At 40.3% G+C, this 21,885-nt stretch overlaps 1 protein-coding gene across 4 annotated transcripts in view; it reads left to right on the top strand.

Annotated features, from left to right (window-relative positions):
- Positions 1-21,885, top strand: part of cfap20dc (CFAP20 domain containing) — a 401,364-nt gene that overhangs the window by 239,160 nt on the left and 140,319 nt on the right. For all 4 annotated transcript variants that reach the window (XM_072582429.1, XM_072582428.1, XM_072582427.1 and 1 more), the window contains exon 11: positions 1,152-1,516. In XM_072582429.1, the coding sequence (XP_072438530.1) occupies positions 1,152-1,516 (365 nt within the window). The remainder of the gene's footprint in view (positions 1-1,151; positions 1,517-21,885) is intronic.

The raw sequence follows: 21,885 nt of genomic DNA, 5'->3' as shown, positions 1-21,885 counted from the left end.
ACATGGAAACAGAGGAATAATAACAAAGATGGTATAGTGTATTGATGTAATCAGATCCTAACAAGTAATGAAATGAGCTTAACATTTGCTGCATGTAACTACCAATGATCATTTCCCCAGTGAAGTGACAATAACCACAGTCTCCATGGGGAATGCATTCTTCACAATTTTTAGGGCTCTTCTATCCCCTTTTCACCCAGTGGACAACCTCAAAATCTACCGTATCTTCTTGAGTTAATAGTCAATCTCATGTAAAAGTCGATCCCCTATTTTTGGTCAAAAAAATCTGGAATTTTACATATATCTCATATAAAAGTCGACCTTAGTTCTTTGCAGACAACAAATCAACATTTATGAGACAGTGTGCTGGTCATCATGCTCCACTCTGGGTGTTCCAATCTGCCAGTTGTTGCCCTCTGCTCTGTGGGCATTCAGAATTATCATAATTCTTTTTTTTTTCTGTATTTGTTTTGAAATCAATTGGGCTTCTGCTAATGATACAGTATGAATTTTGATGGGCATGAATTTCAGCCCCTCAAAAGTAATATCCATGTAATAGTCAACCCATAAATTTAACCTGAAAAAAATTTCATTCTTACTTGAGTATACAGGGTGCAACTAGAAAACATCATAGGTAGGTTTTTGGTACAAAATGTTAGCCAAATTAAGAATGCCACAGTAATTTGCTTGAATATGGATTCTTCTTGACTCGCGCAATAACTTGTGTGTTTTAAATATTTTCTACCCAATCTGCTTGGAGATGTTATCACATATCTCTGAGGCAGGTGGGATTTGAACTTGGGCCTCATGGCACAGAGGTAGGGACACTACCAATGTGCCACAAGAGCTCTACTTCTGTATTTTACAGTTATAAATTGAATGTCCTTTATTTATGCCATAAAATGGCGAGCTATCATTTGTTTGGTTTTGCTCTTCTGTGTGTTAAATCACAGAGTAATAAATTAGCATTTAGTCACTAGTGCTTTTTGTCTTCTAACTGTAAACATCTCAAAATGTGAGTTCTTGTCAGTACATCCATTCATACATCTGTTAACATGAAAGTTTGAAATTATTTTTTAAGAATCATCGGTGTCTTTGGAAGCAGTAACTAATTATGTAAGTTCTGAAAACAACTTTATTTATTTTTTCAGATCAATGGCACTTTCCTGACCACTCTGAGAGCAGTTTACAATTCATTTCCTCTCAACAGTCCATATCTTACCCAGAATGTTCCAGAAACACTTCACATTTACAAATAAATGAGAACAAGAAAGAAAATGAAAGCAGGTCAGCATCTCTAAGTGAAGATGATGAAAAAGATGATGAATTAAAATTGAAGGATATATTTACATTTTCATCACAACCAAGGTCAGCTCCTCGTGGCAAGATGCAGACAGCTTCATCAGAATGTTTCACATGGACAGTAGATATGAAGGATGATGGAGAACCAGAAAATCCAGCTAAAAGAGGAGCCCATCTGGAGGATGATTTCCATCAAAATTATGACAGTGAAGAGGTAAGGTCTGACTAAATCCAACAACTTGTCCCTATTTGCAACTTCAGTTCTAATCTATAAATATGCAGTAATGGGTGGGGTTATGTATAAGTGCATACAAAAAAAAGTATAACAAAGACTGCCATGATAAATTGTTGTGAGAACAAGTCTTGAGCACCTTATTCATGTTATTTGAACAACAAGGATTGTTTTATTGTGTTGGCATGTTACTTGAACAAAACTGGAAGTGGCAGAGTTGCCTTGTATGTTGCCCAGCTAAGCGGTGAACTGTGTCCATAAACATAGTATGTGTATGTCAATAATTTAAAATTGAATTGATACTGATATACCAGAATGACAATTTTTTTTTGACTGATAAGAGGAATATATAATGTGCAATCTCTGAGATAACTACACAAATGGAAGTTGAGATGGGATTGTGAGTACAAAGCTCCATTTGGACTTAGTCCATTTATTTTAAAAAGTGTGCTAAATGGCATTTAGGACATTAACAATCATAGATACAAATCAAATATTTATGTTGCATGAAAAGGTAGCCTTTACCTTCAGAATACGTATTTTTATTTAAAAATTTATGTTTTACTTTCCTAAATCATTGGATACCAAGTTAGGAACACCCACTAAATCAATCAATAATGAAACAAGGCATTTTCCTATGGGCAGCTTCAAATTTTGGGGAAAACAGACAACATTCGATTGAAGCATGTTGCACTATCACAAGTGTATTTATATTTTATTAACTGTTGTTAGTCACTAAAATGTTTTGAAATCTCAGCAGAAGTCACTTTTTTTACCTATTCCATCCAGATGCAACGAAAGTGTTCTGAGTTTTCATTAAATAATTCTCAGAGAATACACCATTCCATATTTAGTCCATATTTTCATTTAGATAAACTTCAATTACATCAAACCAAATTGAAAAATTAGTGACAAAAAGAGAGCAATTGACATTTTTTTTAAAAGACAGAAAATTTACATAGAAAGAAAGAGAAAGTGAAGACTGGAGAATGGAGATCAGAGTCTAGAGTGTGGTGCTGGAAAAGCACTGCAGGTCAGACAGCATCCAAGGAGCAGGAGAATCAACATGTCAGGCATAAGCCCTTTATCAGGAATTTCTGATTCTATTCAGAAAGAAGTTTGTTTCAAAAAATGTGAAATAAATGGCAAATATAAGAATAACTTAGCCCAAGTATTAAAGAAAATTGAGTCCTAAATACACAATAAACTAAACTAAGAATGAAGATTGAGAAAATAAAAATGTAAATTGAATGAATTAAAACAAAATATCAGAATAAAGAGTACTATAAATTAAAATGTCCAGAATTCATAGGTAGTTTTCTGAGTAATGAGGCTGGAATTTAATCATGAGGTTCATACTCACTTTCATGGTTTATGCATGCCAACTGAATCCTGAGATTAAATTGCAGCCTTTTACACAGAATTTATCATCCATTATTTTCTAATGTATCTTATAGTCTCAATAGGATTGAAATAGTGCTAATGAGGGTTAGCATAGTGCACAAATGACATTGCTTGAAGAATGCAAGAGGCAATTGTGGTATCACCATTGCATAATATTGTCGTGTGATTTACAAAAAAAATCATAATAAGATTTTTTTGCAGTTTGTATTTCTTATAGAATTATGGCTGACGGACCTAATTAATCAAGGAAGTTATGATATATGTAGCTTATAAAATGGATGCTTGAGTGAACATTCTTTTATACAGATTAAATTACAGCCTTATTATACTCCTACCATTTAGAACTTTCAATAATATTTTATATGCTAACAATATTTGACTCAGTACTGACACTGCATAAAGGCTCTGATGTTTCAATGCTATTTGTACTTAAGGATGGACCCACTGTTTAGTTCAGAGCAAAAGATGCTGTGGATATTATTTCCCATTCAAGCAAGCTGTGGAGCTGATTAAAGGAAAAGAAGAGGTCTGATATTATGAATTTGTATTGATCCATCGGCCCCTAGTCAGTTTTCTCAAAATGATAGTAAAGGTCATAATTTCTTTGGGTGCAGGATCCATAGATGTTATGCCAAAAATCTGTTCGTGTTATGTTATGAAAGGGTTATCGTTTTTCGTGATTTGGGGCAGAATGACTAAATGAATCACTTGACTTTCTGGTTCAGTTCAAGCATCAGAGTTTATTGTTTTATACCGTTGGAGATAAAACTTCTGGCAATCCAGGAACTTCTCCACTGAACAAAGGGAAGTTTACACTTTTTAAACCTTTGCTTTAAGCTTGCCTTTGACTGTTACAAACCAAGTATATTGTGAATTAATTACACACATGGCCAATCGTGTGACTGTGTGATCAATCCTGGACAGCTTTAGGTCATCCCATGATCTCAGACCCCCTTATCAATTATCCTCGGGCCATCACAATATATCTTATTCAACCACATTCCAGACTTAACTTCTGTGACAGTTATTCTGTATTCCCTTGCTAATGGAAAGGTGACTTCTTCTGTCTGCTTGGACTGAATGTCCACAGGAATGCAGTTAAATCCCCTAATGTATACTTAAAATCTCAATTTTGATCTGGAACATTTTACTACAATTAGCTCAAGTCTTAACTGATTCAGGTCACAACCTTCCCGCCTATCCTAGACTTTGGACTAGCCTGATAGAAAGACTTCTATCAACATTTCTCAAATATGAACATTATCAAACTGGCTTTATACAAGCAGTTGCATCTGCTTCAGTTTCAACAGATTCCATTTTATGCATTTCACAAGACCCTTTGTCTGTTATCTTAGGCTTGTTATCTTGGATATGCTCCTTCTGTGAAAACTACAATTACTCAGGCTTAGAGTTGAACCTCAACAGCAGACTGTAGAAGCTGCTGTTTCAGCTAAAAATCTTCCTCAGCCATTTTATGTCACCTGAGAACCACTTTCAGCCATCTGTGCTACTTCAGCCATGAGCAGCCCTGACAACCTGGATCAAGAAATAATCAGATGACCAGAGAGGGCTTTTCACAGTGAGTAGCAATTGATCCAAGCAAGTAGAGAGGCTTCTGCTGTCAATGAAAATAGTCTGCATATAAAGAGGGTAATTGGAAATATACCAGTAGATATATTGCAAATTAAACTGCAAAATTAATTACCCTTGCAATTAAACCTTTTATTTTTAGTTCATCATACCTTTAATTACAATTGCTGAATCTATTTCACTTAACTTTGTATTCTTATTGATGCCATTAATTATTAGTGTCACTACCATCCAAAGACTAATGCAATTAAGAGAACTATTTAGTTTATAAGAATCAGATGAATCTGCTGATGTTTAGCCGATATAATCCAAATAATGGCATTAAACTACGTTGTGTCAAACCTGACTTGTAGCATACATGGATGAGTGTCGGGCTTGAAAGTGTAATTTAGAAATGTAAATAACAAGATAATTTTGTAAATTGATGCATAAATCCCAAGGCTCACTGCTGTTAATGAATTCCAAACATTAGGAACTTTAGGTTAACTGCAAGAATCTACAAAATAACAATACGCAAAAAAATCTTGAAATAAACTTTGATAGATCCACATTGTTTGATCTTCCTGTGATAAGCTTAATAATTTAATGGGACGATATTTTTGGTTCTTTTTATGGTTTCTATTTAGTTTCCTTGTCTTCTTCCAAGATCGATGTGATAATTTGTTTATTGAGACACAAATATGAAGTTGGTGAGAAAATTTGTAGTTCGGGTGCTCGTTGTTGTGGTTCTGTTTGCCGAGCTGCAACACAAATTCCCAGCTGGGCAAACAGAACCACAACAAGTATGAACTTCTACTTCACTTTAACACTTGAGCTCGCAGCGGTGTTTTGTATGAGAACTAATCCCATCCCCAAGTTTGCTTCTTGTTGTTGCATCAGAAATAAATTTAAATTATCAAATTATGCAAATAATACCAAATTAGTGGTACAATTAACAATGTAGAGACCAAAATATGAGAAGACTTAAATAGTCTTGAAAAGTGCTTAGATAGTTAATAATGTACGTCAAGATGGCAGTGTGAGAGTTTGTTTATTTTGGTGGGAGGAATGCGAAGTGCATTTATTCTTTGCAAGTTAAGAAATTAAACAAGAGTGGGTGCAAAGATAGAAAACTATAAGATGTTGGAGCAGAAGTAGTCAATTCAGTCATTGAGTATGCATCATCATTCAGTGAGATTGTGACTGATCTGATAATCTTCAGTTCCACTTTGCTGCATTTTCCCCATAAATTTTGATTCTCTTAATGATTGAAACTCTGTCTGATTCAGCCTTGAATATACTTAACGACCAACATCTACAACCCACTATGGTAAAGATTATCAAAGATTCACTACCCTCTGAGAGAAGAAATTCCTCCTTATAGTTGGCAATACAGATACATACATCACTAAAAATAACTATCATATTGATAAAGTTATTGAAGAGAATAAAGTTTAATCTTGGGACTCATTTCCAGATGAACAAAATATAAAAGTAGTGAGTTAATATAAATTCATATTGAACCTTGCTTGACACTATTCTTCCAATACAGTGTGCAGTTCTGACTTCCATCGTACAAAAATTATATTGAAGCTTCTTCATTATTTAGTATTTTTGGAATGCTATTAGAGTTCTATACCATGAAAACTATGCCAGGTATTTTTTAACTGCTCTGCCATTTCTTGGTTCCCATTATTATATCCCCAGCCTTATTCTGTAAGAGCCCATGTTGACTGTGGCCCCTCACAACCTTTTTATGTACTTAAAAAATCTTTGACTGTACATTTTCATTTTTTTTGCTTCCATGTTACTTTCTAGTCTGCCCTCAGTTTTTATTGTTCTTTAATATTTTTGGTCATCCTTTGTTGGTTTTTAAAACTTTTCCAATACACTTATTTACTGCTAATTGTTACCACATTGCCATGTTTTGTCCTTCAATTTGATACTGGCCCTTTTTCCCATTAACCACATTCAGTTCATAGTGTTGCAGTTATCTTTCATCAAAATCATGAGGGAGTACAGTAATGACAATACTCACCCTATGCCACACTGTCCTGGGACTTGCATTCCACTCTACCAGTAAATTTTCTGCTGACTAAACTTGTTGGACTATAATACCTAATACTAATCATTTCTAATACCTAACTGATACAACCTTATAACCTAGGAATTGTGTGTGAATCTGTTTTTAATTATTGCATTTGTTTTGTAGTCTATACGGAAACTACTCGAAGTTTGTCCAATCTCTCCTCATAGATAATACCCTTCAAATCAAGCAACATCCTGGTAAACAATATAGATGATAGACAATAGACAATAGGTGCAGGAGTAGGCCATTCTGCCCTTCGAGCCTGCACCACCATTCAATATGATCATGGCTGATCATCCTTAATCAGTATCCTGTCCTGCCTTCTCTCCATAACCTTTGATTCCACTATCCTTGAGAGCTCTATCCAACTCTTTCTTAAATGAGTCCAGAGACTGGACCTCCACTGCCCTCTGGGGCAGAGCATTCCACACAGCCACCATTCTTTGGGTGAAGAAGTTTCTCCTCAACTCTGTCCTACATGGTCGACCCCGTATTTGTAAGCTGTGTCCTCTGGTTCGGCACTCACCCATCAGCGGAAACATGTTTCCTGCCTCCAGAGTATCCAATCCTTTAATAATCTTATATGTCTCAATCAGATCCCCTCTCAGTCTTCTAAACTCAAGGGTATACAAGCCCAGTCACTCCAGTCCTTCAGCATAAGGTAGTCCCGCCATTCCAGGAATTGACCTCGTGAACCTACGCTGCACTCCCTCAACAGCCAGAATGTCTTTCCTCAAATTTAGAGACCAGAACTGCACACAGTACTCCAGGTGTGGTCGCACCAGGGCCCTGTACAGCTGCAGAAGAACCTCTTTGCTTCTATACTCAATCCCTCTTGTTATGAAGGCCAGCATGTGATTTCAAATAAACCTGTTGGACTATAACCTGGTGACATTCGTTGTGACTAAATGGATACAAAGACTTCGTACAAGACCTCATCAATTTCCTCCCTTGCCTCCTTTAGTATTCTGGGATAGGACCTGTGCACTTGTCTACTTTAATGCTTTACAAAGCATCCAGCAACACTTCCTTTTTTTTAGATTACATTACAGTGTGGAAACAGGCCCTTTGTCCCAACAAGTCCACACCGACCCGCCGAAGCGCAACCCACCCATACCCTACATTTACCCCTTACCTAACACTACGGGCAATTTAGCATGGCCAATTCACCTTATCTGCACATCTTTGGACTGTGGGAGGAAACCAGAGCACCCAGAGGAAACCCACGCAGACACGGGGAGAACGTGCAGACTCCACACAGTCAGTCGCCTGAGGTGGGAATTGAACCCAGGTCTCTGGCACTGTGAGGCAGCAGTGCTAACCACTGTACCACTGTGACATGGCCTAGAATATCAACATACACCTCCCTAGACTTACCATTCAGCATAAAAATACTGATGTAAAGTATTTCTTAAGTACCTATCCAGTTCCTCTGGCTAAATGTATAACTTTCCTCCTTATCCTTGAGTGGACCTGCCCTTTCCCTAGCTATCCTCTTGCTCGTTATACACACATCAAAAAGTCTTGGGATTTTTCTTAATCCTATTTGCCAAGGTAATTTCATGATCTCTTTTAGCCCATCTAACTCCTTATTTAAGTTCTTTCCTACTTTCTTTATGTTCCTTAGCTGCTCTATCTTCATTTTGCTAAACCTTACATGTGCCTCCTTTTCCTTTTCAACTAAGCTCATAATTTCTCTCGTCATCCAAGGTTCCCGAATCTTACCATCATTATCCTTTGCTTTCACAGGAATATGCTGGTCCCCAACTCTAATCAACTGGCCTTTAAAAGATTTCCAGATGACAGATATGAATCTACCCTCAAACAGCGGCCCCAATCTACATTCCCCAGTTCCTGCATAATATTGCCCTAGTTAGTACTTCCCCCAGTTTAGTACTTTCACCTGAGGACTATCTTTATACATAAGTAATTTAAAACTTAGAGAATTATGATCACTTGTACCTGAAATACCCTGAAAAGTTTCAGACATAAAATTGAACTTTGAGTGTATTTCTATTAGTAGTCCATTATGAGTAAAAAAAAAATTGAGCTATTTTACCCGCTAATATTTTACCCGTAGTTGTCCTCAACACAAAAGGTAGCTTCTGGAAATTGGGTTGCCATATCCATAACTGAAAAGGTATTTTGGTGTCCCACTTTTGTTTACAGTAGTGTTTCTACACATTGTAATAACACTCTGCTGAACGGTTCTTCAAAAAATGGTCTGATGGTATTCAAGTGGTACTATTGCAAGACTATTAATCTGAGATTCTGAGGACTGGATTCAAATCCTACCATGGCAGATCAATAAACATCTGGAATTAAAAATCTAATGATGACCGTGAAACCATATCGATAGTCAACTCTCCAGGAATTAAATGAACTTGCTTTATCAATAAGTGAACACCACACAGTTCTATTTTGAACTTCAAGTTTCAAAATATTAACATGTTACATTCACTGCATTCTTCACAGTTTAAGTTTCAATGAAAATGCTGTTATTTTACCATCCAAAATGCTAAGATGACATTACCTTTTAGACTTTAACTGTTTTCACTGGTGTTCACAAACTGGAAAAGTTGCATTAGGTCTTCTCCCAAGCATTGGGAGTCTCCCTGACTGTAAGTGAGGCAGGTAGGGGGAACCTGAGTTCAGGAGTGGAGGAGCCTCAGCCCTTGACCTTGTCCAACAGGTACGAGATTCTTGCTCCCTGTTCGGATGAGGAAAAGGGCTCTGGACAGGATGAGCCAACTGACCAAGGCACCATGGTGCAAAAGGCCATTCAAGAGGGGGGAGTTAATAGACAAGTAGTGGTTATAGGGGATTCTATAATTAGGGGGACAGATAGTATCCTTTGCAAGCCGGATCGGGAGTCTCGCATGGTGTGTTGCCTGCCCGGAGCCAGGGTGCGGGACATCTCCGACCGGCTTGAAAGGATATTGGAGCGGGAGGGGGAGGATCCAGTTGTTGTGGTTTACGTTGGGACTAACAACATAGGCAAGACTTGGGTGGAGGACCTGTTTGGGGATTACGAAGGACTAGGCAGGAAATTGAAGCACAGGTCCTCAAGGGTCATAATCTCCGGATAACTGCCCGAGCCACGTGCCAATTAGCATAGGGACAAGAAAATTAGGCAAGTAAACACATAGCTAAGGGATTGGTGTGGGAAAGAGGGATTCCACTTCATGGGGCATTGGCATCAGTTTTGGAACGGGGGGATCTGTACCATTGGGACAGTCTCCACCTGAACTGATTAGGTACCAATGTTCTAGCGAAGAGGATAAATAGGGTGGTCAGTAGGACCTTAAACTTCTGAGTTTGGGGGAAGGGAAAGTGAAAGCTACAGGGAGTATGGTGTTAAATGGAAAGATAAGCAGCAGGATAGCATGTGTCCAGGCGGATTTAAAATTGAGGCAGACTGGGAATGCAAAAAAAAGCAAGGATAACTTAGGACATCATATGACTTCCAATGTCTCTAATGATAAGAAAGTTAGCATTAAGGCACTTTACCTGAATGCTCGTAGCAATCATAACAAAGCAGATGAACTAATGGCACAGATCATAGTGAATGATTATGATGTGGTAGGCATCACAGAGACTTGGTTACAGGGAGGTCAGGACTGGCAGTTAAACCTCCAAGGATTTTCAACTTATCGAAAAGACAGGGAGGTCGGCAGAGGGGATGGGGTTGCCTTGTTAGTTAAGAACAAAATTAAATCTATGGCACTGAATGACATAGCGTCAGATGATGTGGAGTCTGTGTGCGTGGAATTGCGGAAACACAAAGGCAAAAAAACCATAATTGGAGTTGTGTACAGACCTCCTAACAGTAGTCAGGACCAGGGACGCAACATGTACCGGGAAATAGAGAAGGCATGTCAGAAAGGCAAGGTCACAGTGATCGTGGGAGACTTCAATATGCAGGTGGACTGGGTAAATAATGTTGCCAGTGGATCCAAAGAAAGGGAATTCATGGAATGCTTACAGGATGGCTTTTTGGAACAGCTTGTCATGGAGCCCACAAGGGAGCAGGCTATTCTGGACCTAGTGCTTTGCAATGAACCAGACTTTATACAAGATCTTAAAGTAAGTGAACCCTTAGGAAGCAGCGATCATAATATGGTAGAGTTCAGTCTGGAGTTTGAAAGAGAGAAGGCAAAATCGGATGTAATGGTGTTACAGTTAAATAAAGGTAATTATGAGGGCATGAGAGAGGAACTGACAAAAATAGACTGGAAGCAGAGGCTAGCGAGGAAGACAGTAGAGCAAAAATGGCAGGGGTTTGTGGGTATAATTGAGGAAGATTATCCCCAAGAAAAGAAAGATTATCCAGGGAGGGATTAGACAGCCATGGCTGACAAAGGAAGTCAGGAAATGTATTAAAGAAAAAAGAGAGATCCTATAAAGTGGCCAAGAACAGTGGGAAATCAGAAGATTGGGAAGGCTACAAAAACAAACAGAGGATAACAAAGAGAGTAATAAGAAAGGAGAGGATCAAATATGAAGGTAGGCTAGCCAGTAATATTAGAAATGATAGTAAAAGTTTCTTTCGATACATAAGAAACAAACGACAGGCAAAAGTAGACATTGGGCCACTTCAAACTGATGCTGGGAGCCTAGTGATGGGAGATAAGGAAATAACAGGAGAACTTAACAAGTACTTTGCGTCAGTTTTCACAGTGGAAGACATGAGTAATATCCCAACAATTAAAGGGAGTCAGGGGACTGAGTTGAGTATGGTTGTCATTACAAAAGAGATAGTGCTAGAAAAGCTAAAAAGTCTTAAAATTGATAAATCTCCTGGCCCCGATGGGATACATCCTAGAGTTCTGAGAGAGGTGGCTGAGGAAATAGTGGAGGCATTGGTTGAGATCTTTCAAGAGTCATTGGAATCAGGGAAAGTCCCGGTTGATTGGAAGATCACTGTTCTAACCCCATTGTTCAAGAAAGGATCAAGACAAAAGATGGAAAATTATAGGCCAATTAGCCTAACCTCAGTTGTTGGTAAAATTCTAGAATCCATCATTAAGGATGAGGTTTCTAAATTCTTAGAAGAGCAGAGTCTGATTAGAACAAGTCAACATGGATTTAGTAAGGGGAGGTCATGCCTGACAAACCTGTTGGTATTCTTTGAAGAGGTGACAAGTAGGTTAGACCAGGGAAACCCAGTGGATGTGGTCTATCTAGACTTCCAAAAGGCCTTTGATAAGGTGCCACACGGGAGGCTGCTGAGCAAGGTGAGGGCCCATGGTGTTCGAGGTGAGCTACTGGGATGGATTGAGGATTGGCTGTCTGACAGAAGGCAGAGAGTTGGGATAAAAGGTTCTTTTTCGGAATGGCAGCCAGTGACGAGCGGTGTCCTGCAGGGTTCAGTGTTGGGGCCACAGCTGTTCGCATTATATATTAATGATCTGGATGAAGGGACTGGGGAAATTCTAGCGAAGTTTGCGGATGATACGAAGTTAGGTGGACAGGCAGGTAGTACTGAGGAAGTGGGGAGGCTACAGAAGGATCTGGACAGTTTGGGAGAGTGGTCCAGGAAATGGCTGATGGAATTCAACGTGAACAAATGCGAGGTCTTGCACTTTGGCAAAAAGAATAAAAGCACAGACTACTTTTTAAATGGTGAGAAAATTCATAAAGCCAAAGTACAAAGGGATCTGGGAGTGCTAGTCGAGGATTCTCTAAAGGTCAACATGCAGGTTGAGTCTGTGATTAAGAAAGCGAATGCAATGTTGTCACTTATCTCAAGAGGGTTGGAATATAAAAGCACCGTTGTGCTGCTGAGACTTTATAAAGCTTTGGTTAGGCCCCATTTGGAGTACTGTGTCCAGTTTTGGTCCCCACACCTCAGGAAGGACATACTGGCACTGGAACGTGTCCAGCGGAGATTCACACGGATGATCCCTGGAATGGTTGGTCTCACATATGAGGAACGGCTGAGGATCCTGGGATGGTATTCATTGGAGTTTAGAAGATTAAGGGGAGACTTAATAGAGACGTACAAGATAATACATGGCTTGGAAAGGGTGGACGCTAGGAAATTGTTTCCGTTAGGTGAGGAGACTAGGACCCGTGGACACAGCCTTATAATTAGAGGGGGTAAATTCAGAACAGAAATGCAGAGACATTTCTTCAGCCAGAGTGTGGTGGGCCTGTGGAATTCATTGCCGCAGAGTACAGTGGAGGCCGGGATGCTAAATGTCTTCAAGGCAGAGATTGATAGATTCTTGTTGTCTTGAGAAATTAAGGGCTACGGGGAGAATGCGGGTAAATGGAGTTGAAATGCCCATCAGCCATTTCCTAAAAATTGATAAATCTCCTGGCCCTGATGGGATACATCCTAGAGTTCTGAGAGAGGTGGAGTGGACTCGCTGGGCCGAATGGTCTTACTTCCACTCCTATGTCTTATGATCTTATGATCTTATGGTCTTATGGTCATTTGTGTATTCTGCATTATCCTGGAAGAAAAGCTGAAGAGTAAAGACATTTGGTGCCTGAGACATGAAAATGGAACACTGTATTGAACTGCAGCAACTTTCAGTAAATTGTAGCAAAAATAAACAGAAGCTTTAAATGATTTAAAGTGATTTCAAACATTGCTCTTACTGGTCCCTGCCAAGTCTCACTCTGAGCAATGGAGTATGTTCTATTCTTTTATAGTAGAATGTGATTGGAATGATTCTGTCGTTCATGATTCACCAATAAGCTCACATGACATTTTCAGGTTGCTTTTCAATACATTTTGGTCTAAGTTTGAAATAGGAAGATCAAGGGTGCAATGAATATTCCAGGGAAATCAGGGTTTCTATCAGTTATAGCTCCAATGCCCACATCTCTCAAGTGCCAGCCATTCACTCTTTCATTATTTATAGTCCTGTGGCCGTGGTGTTTATTTGCATAAGAACTAAAGTAACATTTTCATTTCATTGAAAGTGTGCATTAATATTATTTTCTATTAGGGTTCATATAACATTTGTGCATTGAAGGAGTAATTGCCGTTATGTTTAGATGGCATTAATAGTCAACATTACTGCTACATAGCTAGTAATGTTGTAAGTGTTTTGAACAATTTTCCACAGTTGACCCTTAACAAGATCTAATCAAGTGCAAAGTGGCATTTTTCCCACGTTTATAGTTCAGTGATGATCTTTTAAAGGGTGAGAATTCCTTGAAGTGTCAGATATAGATAAGCAGCTTGTTAAAAATTTCCACACGAGATTTTATTGCATCTGCTTTTTCACAAAACAAAAGCAATAGCCCTTTATTTTTAGAAATGTTACAATTTCAGGCTGTGGGCACACATCTGATCATTTGATTAAAATGAATGGCGGAGCAGGCACAAAGGACTAAATGGCCAATTCCAGATCCTCGTTTCTATGCCTGTGTTTCTATACAGCCATTTAAACTGTGCTTTTGTCAGCTAGTGTTGTTTCGGGGCTTCATTTTGTATATAAGGTCTTTTTTTTTAGGAAATGCATTCTGGCTTCATTTATGCATATTATGTTGTACTAATTTACATTCTGTATCGTCTCAGAAATTAATACTTTCTTTGCATGTTGTGACTTTACATTTAATGGAGCAGTGAAGATTTTTGAGGATATTGGTGTCTTCTTCGAATTTCCCTCTGTGTCAGTCCAAATCCCTCATGCGGAAAGGTGGTGCTATTATGTGACTCATCACCTAATTAAGGAGATAGTGAAAATGAAAAAGGAGCACCTGCAAACCAAAGTGGTAACTGCTGAAAATCAAATCAAGAAAATTTGAAGAGGAGCCCTTAGGGGAAAAAGAAATAATTCTTTGACCTCTGTTTACCTCCCACAATCTCTAACAACCTAATGAAGGTAAATTGCCAGGACCACACTAAGCATGTCCTCAGGTTGATTGGTGTACTGAGATTTCATGTTGTCTCTTTTAAGCTCCCGTTTAGATTTCAATTTAAAAATATCCAGCAGCACAACTATGTGCATAAACAAGATAAAGGTTAGTTTATTGCTATGATTATACAAGTAATAGTGACAAGGATAGTAGCTTAAAAAATGATAAGTAAGTAAGGAATGAAGATACTTGCAAAGGTCGAAGTAAGATCCGTCTATTAGTTACTTGCTTGAAGATTCTTGCTCACATTGGAGTGATTGGATCATCTAAGACAGAATTTAGCATCTGCAATAACTTCTATCCTCAAGTTATTAGAGATTGCTCCCTTAGACGGACTGAGCATGTCAGCAGGATTTGGGAGAGAGAGGATATTTCTATTCCTCAGTAGTTCCACAGTTATGGTGCTTGCAGATTGCCTGCAATCTTTTGCTAGTACAGCTGTTGGTTTCTAAATACCTTCTCACGTTCCCTTTGGCTAAGAACCCTGTTTGATATTTTTCGGAGCTGTTCCTGAGGATTTTATCTAAAATGGTTGTTCACAGTCTGTGTTACACAGAGTAAAACTTAAAATGGCGTCTGTACCAACTGTCTAATCATGCTTCTGTTTTAGGTATTTACCCGATGTGCATGCATCTCAGGAATGTATAAACAATCTCTTCACTCGACTTTGAAGGTGACCGCAGGAATTCCGTTGCCCTGATCTAAATGTATCCCTCAACCAATTTGATTTTTAAAAATATCTAGTGTGGCCACAAAGAGAAATAGAACATATTGTTACTGGACCAAGCAAACCAGAAGCTGAGACTATTCTTCATAGAATTTCAACTCACTTAATAAATCTGGCATTAAAAGCTAATCTAATAATTACCCTGGCAGTATTGTCAATTGTCATTTAAAAAAAGGGCTTTCCATTGATCTTGAGGGAAGGAAACCTGCTCTGGCCTACATTAACTGCAGATCCACAGCAGGAAATGGCCAAGTAAGCCATTTGGTTCTGTATAACCAGAACAAAGTTTGAAGAAAGGAATGAAATTGGATCGACCAAGGCATTGAAAAAGATGTATTAACTGCTCGTTAGCCTTGTAAGAAGTTTTCAGGCTATGTTTTAGATTTAAACTTCACAACCGAGACCTGTCACAAACCATTGTTTACTTTGAATGCTACAAAATGGGTAAGCTGTTAAATTAGCTTTGTTGGCTGAATGGCTGGTTTGTGATGCAGAGAGATGCCAGCAGTATGGGCTCAGTTTCCACACTGTCTGGGGTTACCATGAAGAGACCTCCTTCTCCTTTTCTGACGTGTGTGGTAATCCCCGGGAAAAATCACCAGCAGTTGTCTCTACCATGTGAAAGAGCAGTCCTGTAGGCTGGTAAGACTATGGTGACTTTACCTAAAAAACTAGCAAAAAATTGCCAAGAGTACAGAGATTTTGTTAGAAATTCAGGTGATTTGGTGTTATCACCAAATACATCAAATCATGGCAGTCGCATTGTCCCATATTCCTTTTGAAAAGCCATATCAAAATGACATACATTTTGTTGACAATGTGGAGACCTATACTTCATTGACCACAAAATATCCACCTGCAACAACATACGGGTTGAATGAAATTAAAGGCTCAAGAAGTATGTAAAAAAAGTGCTCAAATCCATGTGTACTGCATCAAAGGATGGCTAGAAAGTGTTACAATAATCCTATTCTAAGGTAATACTTTGAGGTATAAATGCATTTCATCCTCAACTGGTCTGGCCCACACTTGACTGCAGATCCACAGCAATGTGGTTGACTTTTAAATGCCCTCTGAAATGGCCTTGCAAGCCAATTGGTTGGAAACAACTGCGACAAAGTCTAATAAAAGGAATGAAACTGGATGGACCAAGGCATTAAAAAACAATTATTTACTACAATTTAGGCTTGTGAAAAGTTTAGACAAAATCTTTTGGAATTCAAGGGGAAGACATTTCTTACAGTAATTAACTGTTATTTCAGATTGAGGTTGGATGTCCACATGATCCCCCTTAGTAGCTGTCATTCTAAAAGAAGTTCTGCTAATACAACTTTGCACATCCAGTTATCTCAGGTAAAGTCCCATAGTTTGCTAATGAATGTTTCAAGCAGTTCACAGAATCCCATGGGTTTGTCAACATGACTATTTCACCCAGATACCCCACAAGCTAATGTTGAGGCTGAAAGAACATAAGAGCATAACAACTAGGACCAGGAGCAGGAGCAGGAGCAATTCAGCCTGCTTCACTGTTTGATACACTATCTTGTCATGGCCTCAACTTTACTTTCCTGTATGTAATGCTACTCCTGTACTTCTCCATAACATTTCAACCCATTACTAATTACAACTCTGTCTACTTCCTCCTTAAATTTACTCAGTATCCCAGCAGCCTCCACATTCTGGGGTAGTGAGCTCCACAGATTCACAAACCTTTGGGAGAAACTTTCCCTATCTCTCTGTTTTAAATCTGCTACCCTTTATCCTTAAACTATGACTTATGTTCTATATTGCCCACATGAGGAAGTATCCTTTCAATGTCTACTTTGTCAATCCTCTTTGGCATCTTATATACTTTAATTAGATCTTCTGTCATTGTTCTAAATTCCAGAAATTGTAGACCTCATCTACTGAATGTCTCTTCATAAGACAAGCTTCTTATTTCTGGAATCAATCCAATGAACCTCCTTTGAACTGCCTCTAACACAACTCATCCCTCCTCAAGTAAGGGGACTAAAATTGTATGCAGTACTCCTGATTCAGTTTCACCAATGTCTTAATGCAGTCACAGCAATCAATGCTAAAATTCCATTTGCAATTACAGTAGCGCCTCGACATATGAACGACCCCGTTCATAAACAAATCGGTTTACGAACAGGATTGTACGTAAAATTTTGCTTCAACATACATACGAAATTCAAGGTATGATCGAAGGTACGAACGCAAAAAGCCCATGTGCGACCACGTGCTTTCATTGTTCTGCTTTGCTACGCGCACTTTGAATGCAAAAGCGCTCAGGCCCCGCGTGATCTCATTCAGTTCGTCTTTGGCGCGCGCGCTGTGAACATCGTTCGTTGCTATGTCCAAGCATTCTTACGCTTTTTTTTTGCTTTTTGCATTAGATTAGCCCTCATTATAGCTCCCAAGAAAGTGAATAGTGGTAGTGATAGTGGTGTTAAGAACCCTAAACGTATTACTATGGAAACGAAGAAGGAAATAATAGCTAAACACGAGAATGGTGCTTGCCTATCTGATCTTGCTAAGCAGTATGACATGGCGAAACGGATCAATTGAAATTACATTAATTCAAATGGGAAAAATTGATTCAGTTTGCGAACTTTTCGGTTCGCGAACCAGATCCCGGAATGGATTAAGTTCGTAAGTCGAGGCAGTACTGTATTAGTTTTCTGAGATTTATGCCTAAGGATACCCAGATCCCTCGACACTGAAGTACTCTGAAGTTTCTGTTCATTTAAATAATAGGTTATTTTTCTATTCTTCCAACCAAACTGGGTAACATCACACTTATACAGACCTTGTGCAAGAAAAATGACAATGGCTCAGATATCCCCAGTACCACTGAAATTGATTCAACTGACAGTAATCTTGCTTAAATTATAAACTTGCTTGTCGGCACCATCTCTTGCCAAGGTTCAGAGTCGGGCCTGTCCCGGATATATCTTTCAGATGAAACCAAAGAGAAGTCTACTCAGTGCAGGAGGAGCATTACAAGTCATTGCCTTTTTTCAGTTACTGCTGTATTTCAGCAGTTAAATGTCCCAAAGGCATTTTGACATCAACCGAGAAAAGGTGTGTGAGATGAGTGAGGGTGTAGAGTGTCAGGTGGTTAAGGTGGTAGAGGACTAAGTGAGCTGGAGATTGGGTCTTTTGGTGCAGTGGTGTTGCCCCTAGCAGAACAGGCTGAGTCAGGTGTCAAGAGCTGAAAATGTGTTGCTGGAAAAGCGCAGCAGGTCAGGCAGCATCCAAGGAACAGGAGAATCGACGTTTCGGGCATCAGCCCTTCTTCAGGGATGAGGAAAGTGTGTCCATCAGGCTAATATAAAAGGTAGGGAGGAGGGACTTGGGGGAGGGGCGTTGGGAATGCGATAGATGGAGGGAGGTCAAGGTGAGGGTGATAGGCCAGAGTGGGGTGGGGGGCGGAGAGGTCAGGAAGGAAATTGCAGGTTAGGAAGGCGATCCTGAGTTCGTGGGATTTGACTGAGACAAGGTGGGGAGAGGGGAAATGAGGAAACTGGAGAAATCTGAGTTCATCCCTTGTGGTTGGAGGGCTCCCAGGCGGAGGATGAGGCACTCTTCCTCCAACCGGCGTGTTGCCATGGTCTGGCGATGGAGGAGTCCAAGGACCTGCACGTCCTTGGTGGAGTGGGAGGGGGAGTTGAAGTGTTGGGCTACGGGGTAGTTGGGTTGGTTGGTCCGGGTGTCCCAGAGGTGTTCTCTGAAACGTTCCGCAAGTAGGCGGCCTGTTTCCCACACCTCTGGGACACCCGGACCAACCAACCCAACCACCCCGTAGTCCAATACTTCAACTCCCCCTCCCACTCCAACAAGGACATGCAGGCCCGTGGACTCCTCCATCGCCAGACCATGGCAACATGACGGTTGGAGGAAGAGTGCCTCATCTTCCGCCTGGGAACCCTCCAACCACAAGGGATGAACTCAGATTTCTCCAGTTTCCTCATTTTCCCTCCCCCCACCTTGTCTCAGTCAAATTCCTTGAACTCAGCACCGCCTTCCTAACCTGCAATTTTCTTCCTGACCTCTCCGTCCCCACCCCACTCCGGCCTATCACCCTCACCTTGACCTCCCTCCACCTATCGCATTCCCAACGCCCAAGTCCCTCCTCCCTACCTTTTATATTAGCCTGCTGGACACACTTTCCTCATTCCTGAAGAAGGGCTGATGCCCGAAACGTCGATTCTCCTGTTCCTTGGATGCTGCCTGACCTGCTGCGCTTTTCTAGCAACACATTTTCAGCTCTGATCTCCAGCGTCTGCAGTCCTCACTTTCTCCTCGAGTCAGGTGTCAATTCCAGCAGTACTGAGTCAAGTCAGGGATGGTGTCGGGTAAGGGGTTTATCAGGGAGTGTGGATATCACGTCAAGGGGAGTTTGGGATTGGGAGGTGTAATTGGGAGCCTAAGTGGTGAGTCAACAGTTCAAGTTAATAGTTACCCAGGAGCTAAAGTGTGTTTTTACTCCTCTAACTTTTCCTAAAAACTATTAAGAATTCTCTAATTTTATTGGTAGCTTTAAAAGCTTTCCAGATCCAGGGAAATTGCCCTGAAAACATGATTTTCCTTCACAATTTTCATAAAGTTTGCTACGTCAGGAATTTTGAATGATCTCCAATTTACACTGCTCCAACAACTCTTTGATATCTGGGCCAATATTAGCTTGGAATGGGGAGTTGTCATTCCAAACATCTCCAGAATGATTTGGCACCATGTGAACTTCTAATGAATAGAATAGAATAGAGTATCCTTTTATTGTCATATGTACTCCATTGAAGTACAGTGAAAGACTTTTACAATTTCTGCCTTCTTATAGCGATACCTTAGGTACAAGTACCTAGGTCCAATTCTTGGATACAGTAATGAAATAATACAGCATTACTTTTCGGAGTTGAAAAATAAGTTAAAAATAGGATACCATTAGAGGGTTGACATTAAAGTAAGGTAGGAAATTTCAAATAGATATTACATCATAGCAGCTCAGTGTAATGACATCACACGTGGTCTGATCACCCATGCCAGACCCCAGTCCAACAGCTGTCTCCACTCCAAGCTTTCAGTCCACTCCCTACCAGCCCTCAGCTACTCCAAGGGATGTGCCAGATAAGCCTCCCCCCCACGCTGGTCTCCACCTGGGGCTAGCAGCCCTGCATGCTGCTCCGGGGCTCACTGCTCCAGAGACTTGCTACCATCAACCTGCCGCTGCTCCAGGATTCAGCTCCAGTGCTAAGGGGAAAGAAAAAGAAAAAAAGAGAGGTAAAGAAACAAAAGAAAGAAAAAAAACAGGTGTACCAGAGGAGCTCTGGCAGGAGTGTATTACACTGTCGTCATCTTGAAGAAGACTACAGACTCCACTTCGGTCTTCTCCACACAATTATGCCATGGTTCAAGATGGCAGATTTAGAGAAAGTAAGATAAAGGAGAATGACTACTGTGCCAATCAAATCAGAAATTATAGACATGGTATAGAGTACATAACTGAACAGAATTCCAGAAAGTATGGATTCATGGCAAAATCATGAAGGCCAAGTTCTAAAAAACAAAACTGCATCCTCAATCTTATCTTATGCAGACTAAAAATGTAATAGTGAGAAGAAACAGGTGCTTATTACGTTCTACAAGTCGAAGACCATCAGTGGAATGGAGCAGTTATTTAGAAGACAGGAAGATGATTTAAACAGTAAATTGGTACTATGATGAATGGAGATAGTGAGAACTGCAGATGCTGGAGAGTCAGAGAGGTCAAAGAGTGAAGCTGGAAAAAGCACAGCAGTTCAAGCAGCGTCAGAGGAGGGGAGTCGATGTTTCAGGTCGGAACTTTTCATCAGGACTGGGGGAAGGGAAGGGGACTGAGAAATAAATAGAGGGAAGGGGGAGAGGCTGGGGTAAAGGTGGATGGGATAATGATAGGTGAATGCTGGTTAGAGGTGGCTGTGATTGGTCAGTGGAAAGGAAGGAGTGGATAAGTGTGAAGGAAGATAAACAGATAAGGTCAGGCTAAGGGGGTAGGGTGGAGAGGGAGGGTTGTGCCTGAGATTAGGTGGGGGTGGCGGGGAGGTGGGAAGATTTGGAAGCAGGTGAACTATGTGTTAAGGCCATACGGTTGTAAGCTCGTAAGGCAGAAAATGAGGTGTTCTTCCTCCAGTTTGCCTGTGGCCTTGTGTTGACAGTGGAGGAGGCCCAGGATGGACATGATATCAGGGGAGTAGGAGGGGATGTTGAAATGGATGGCAGCTAGAAGGTAGGGTTGATTGGAAGGTATGGACCTTAAATGTTTCCTGAACCATTTCCTGAACCGTTTGCGCTCGGTCTCTCTAGTGTAGATGAGACCACATCAGGGGCAACAAATGCAATAAATCAGGTTAGAGGAAATGCACAGGAATCTCTGCTGGACTTGGAGTGATTCTTTGGGACCATGGACAGAGGTGAGGGGGGAGGTGTAGGGTCAGAGGAAGGTTCCAGCTGTGGAGGAGGGTTGCTTGGGAGTATGGACTTAATGAGGGAGGTGTGGAGGGAACAATCCCTATGAAAAGCGGATAGGGGTGTGGAGGGAAATAACATTTTGATGGTGAGGTTAGACTGCAGGTGGCAGAAGTGGCTTCCTTCCCATCTATCTGCTCCACCCTTTCCACTGATCAATCACAGCCACCTCCCACC

The sequence above is a fragment of the Chiloscyllium punctatum genome, chromosome 12 (assembly GCF_047496795.1).
Source record: "Chiloscyllium punctatum isolate Juve2018m chromosome 12, sChiPun1.3, whole genome shotgun sequence".
NCBI lineage: Eukaryota > Metazoa > Chordata > Chondrichthyes > Orectolobiformes > Hemiscylliidae > Chiloscyllium > Chiloscyllium punctatum.
Note: the sequence above shows the minus strand (reverse complement) of the source record. Positions and strands in the feature narration are given on the sequence as shown.